The sequence below is a fragment of the Cebus imitator genome, unplaced genomic scaffold (genome assembly GCF_001604975.1).
Source record: "Cebus imitator isolate Cc_AM_T3 unplaced genomic scaffold, Cebus_imitator-1.0 Scaffold232, whole genome shotgun sequence".
Lineage (NCBI taxonomy): Eukaryota > Metazoa > Chordata > Mammalia > Primates > Cebidae > Cebus > Cebus imitator.
Genome location: NW_016107547.1, coordinates 2,363,081 through 2,366,478, shown reverse-complemented (window position 1 = coordinate 2,366,478; position 3,398 = coordinate 2,363,081). Strand labels below are relative to the sequence as shown.

Sequence of the window (3,398 nt, the reverse complement as noted above, 5' to 3'; positions counted from 1 at the left end):
GGGCCAGGCACGGTGGCTCACACCTGTAATCCCAGCACTTTGGGAGGCCAAGGTGGGCAGATCAGAAAGTCAAGAGATCAAGACCATCCTGGCCAACATGGTGAAACTCTGTCTCTACTAAAAATACAAAACAGCTGGGCGTGGTGGCGCGCACCCATAGTTCCAGTTACTTGGGAGACTGAGGCAGGAGAACTGCTTGAACCCAGGAGGGGGAGGTTGCAGTGAGCCGAGATTGCGCCACTGTACTCCAGCCTGGTGACAGAGTGAGACTCCATCTCAAAAAAAAAATAAATAAATAAAGTTATTGTGAAGATAAGCATGGTAGCTCACACCTGAAATTCCAACACTTTGGGAGGCTGAGGTGGGCAGATCACTTGAAGTCGGGAGTTTGAGACCAGCCTGGCCAACATGGCAAAACACTGTCCCTATTAAAAAACACAAAAATTATCCATGCGTGGTATTGGTACAGGTACGTGCCTGTAATTCTAGCTACTCAGGAGGCTGAGGCACAATAATAGCTTGAACCCAGGAGGCAGAGGTTGCAGTGAGCCAAGATCAGGCCACTGCACTCCAGTTTAGGTAATGGAGTGAGACTCTGTCTCAAAAAAAAAAAAAAGTGCCAGGTGCAGGGGCTCACACCTGTAATCCCAGCATTTTGGGAGGCTGAGGCCGGTGTATCACCTGAGGTAGGGAGTTTGAGACCAGCCTGACCAACAAGGAGAAACCCCGTCTCTACTAAAAATACAAAATTAGCCAGGCGTGTTGGCGCAAGCCTGTAATCCCAGCTACTCGGGAGGCTGAGGCAGGAGAATTGCTTGAACCTGGGAGGCAGAGGTTGCGGTAAGCTGAAACTGTGCTATTGCATTCTAGTCTGGGCAACAAGAGTGAAACTCCATCTCAAAAAAAAAAAGTTATTAAAGTTATTGTGGGCCAGGTGGTCCAGCCTGGGCAACGAGAGCGAAACTCCGTCTCAAAAAAATAAAAAAAAGTTATTAAAGTTATTGTGGGCTGGGTGTGGTAGCTCATGCCTGTAATCCCAGCACCTTGGAAGGCTGTGATGGGTAGATAATGAAGTCAGGAGATTGAGACCATCCTGGTCATGGTGAAACCCCGAAGAAGAGAAGGGAGGGGAGGAGAGGGGAGGGGAGGGGAGAGGAAGGGAGAGGAAGGGAGAGGAGGGGAGAGGAGGGGAGGAAAGAAAGGAAGGAAGGGAGGGAGGGAAAAGGAAAGAAAGGAAAGGAGAGAAAGAAAAAGAAAGAAAAAAATAAAGTTATTGTGAAGCTTAGAGAAAATGCATGAAGTATACATATTGTGCACATATAATAGGTGCTCAATAAATCGAAGTATTTTATTAGACCCATTTTGTTATTGGGGATGTCTACCATCTTTTGCATGTTATTACTTCCTAAAAACAATTACATGAAGAGAAACATGACTCATAATATGGTAGTCTTTTTCACATAAATTCAGTAGTTACATTACAGGTTCAACATAAGTGTTCACAGAATAAGATGAATATAGGTATAATCGTGCCAAATTATACCTAAATATTTACCAGTTCGGGGGGCTAAAGGCATCTATTTACTTTTTAGGAGCCCTGGCATAGTTGGGAAGTTATTTATTGGTTTTATAATAAAGTTTACCTAAAGCATAAAATCCAGCTCTTGCAAGCTGCTCCTTGTTAACTGAGTATATCCACGTCCCAAAAGTAATGATCCGTGCTTCATAATCTGCCATGGATGGATTTCTTGGAAGATTTGTTGAATTTGGGTAATTCCTATCAGAACTCACAGGATCAGATTCACTTCGGATATTAAGATTGCGGCCCAAAACAAAGAAGCAATTAGGAAAGTGTCGCTTGTGTTCTGACCAGGCACGATCACAAGGTTCCCAATTTTTCAGTTTTCCACCACAACAAAAGCACTGCACTTGGTCATCAATACCTGTGTAGTAGAGTCCAGCACTCGCTAACTCTCTTGGGGTTAGGTGGGCATAGTCTGGCCAGTTCTGAAAGGACTTCAATCTAGCTTCTTCCCTATACATGGCAGGGTTCCTCGGGTATATGGTGTCTGATATATCTACAACCTGCCCAGTTCTCAAAAGATAGTCTGCATGTGTCTCAGATGGCCTGTCTAAAGCAAAATGATTTCTGCTTCCCAGATAGTTTTCAACTTTGTACTGACCATTCTGGATACCAGAATTTGTAGGTTGCGTGGCACTATTTTCAAAATAAAAGCCGTTGATAAATCTGCAATTTGGGGATACTTTCCTGTGTCTTCCAATTGCTGAGTCTCCATATTGCCATCTATCTACAGCTGCATGACAACTAAAGCACTGCACGGTATCTCCTTCACCAGTATAAAGAAACCCTGCTCTTGCCAGTGTTGATGCTGAAACAGGACTACTACTTGGAAAATTAGCAAAAGTTTTTAATCTATTAAACTCTTCTACAAATTCTTCATCCTTATTGATGTCTGCAGGTACACAAGTTTTAGATCCTTCAAAACTGTTAAAAGTCATCTTCTCTTGAAAATAGGACTTGTCCACCTTTTCTAAAAAGAGAACATTATATTAGGAAATCCACAATGTGAAACATAAGCAATAGACTTTTGTTACTAGGAGCTAACAAATTATCCACTTAGGACATAAAAATAATGACACGACCTCTAAGAAACATTCTAATTTTAAATACTAGAGTTCAACATTACCACATAATTCAAGTCATAAAGTAAAATCTAGCATTTTTGTTTTCTCTTTTTGAGGAAAGTAAAATTTAAGCAGGTAGAATAAAACTAATAATCTTTAAATGCTTATTTTACATAAATATGGAACTGTGATGCAGAATATATTATAATTATTAACCATGTCAAATCATTAATTAGGAAAAACATAAAGAAGCATAAAATATGCAGATTATCAAAGTCTATGCATAATTGTTATAATGAATCATTGTATATTCAAGGCATCAAAATTCGGTTTTTACAAATTAAAAAATGTTCAGAATGTTAATGAATTAATTTTTAATATTTCTTTGCTTAGCAAAATATGTTTTTATTTATTTATTTATTTACTTTTTTATTTATTAAGATCCTCATTGTAGAAACTGAGTAAACTTCCTGGATGACTCATGCAAGTATCCATGGTGAGGGTCTCTTCTGATTAGAGAAGATGGAATTGAAGCAAAATATGTTTTAATCATAATATTGGTTCCAATGTATTCTTTAAGAGTATCAAATATTTCTGATTTTCATGCATGAACAAGAGCTCATTTTTTGTTAGAACTGGATAATTCCAGATATATATATAATATTGCCCTCTACAGGGTGGCTCAGGAAAAATTCTAAGTACTTGGAAACCTTAATTGCTATTATATATTTTTTTTTTTTTTTTGCCCATGA

At 39.2% G+C, this 3,398-nt stretch overlaps 1 protein-coding gene across 6 annotated transcripts in view; it reads right to left on the bottom strand.

Annotated features, from left to right (window-relative positions):
- Nucleotides 1–3,398, bottom strand: part of LOC108281831 (X-linked inhibitor of apoptosis) — a 42,042-nt gene that overhangs the window by 22,084 nt on the left and 16,560 nt on the right. For 4 of the 6 annotated variants that reach the window (XM_017497536.2, XM_017497535.2, XM_017497537.2 and 1 more), the window contains one exon: nt 1,644–2,552. In XM_017497536.2, the coding sequence (XP_017353025.1) occupies nt 1,644–2,520 (877 nt within the window). In that variant the 5' untranslated portion in view covers nt 2,521–2,552. The remainder of the gene's footprint in view (nt 1–1,643; nt 2,553–3,398) is intronic. The other 2 variants (XM_037727494.1, XM_037727491.1) reach the window with 1 other exon arrangement.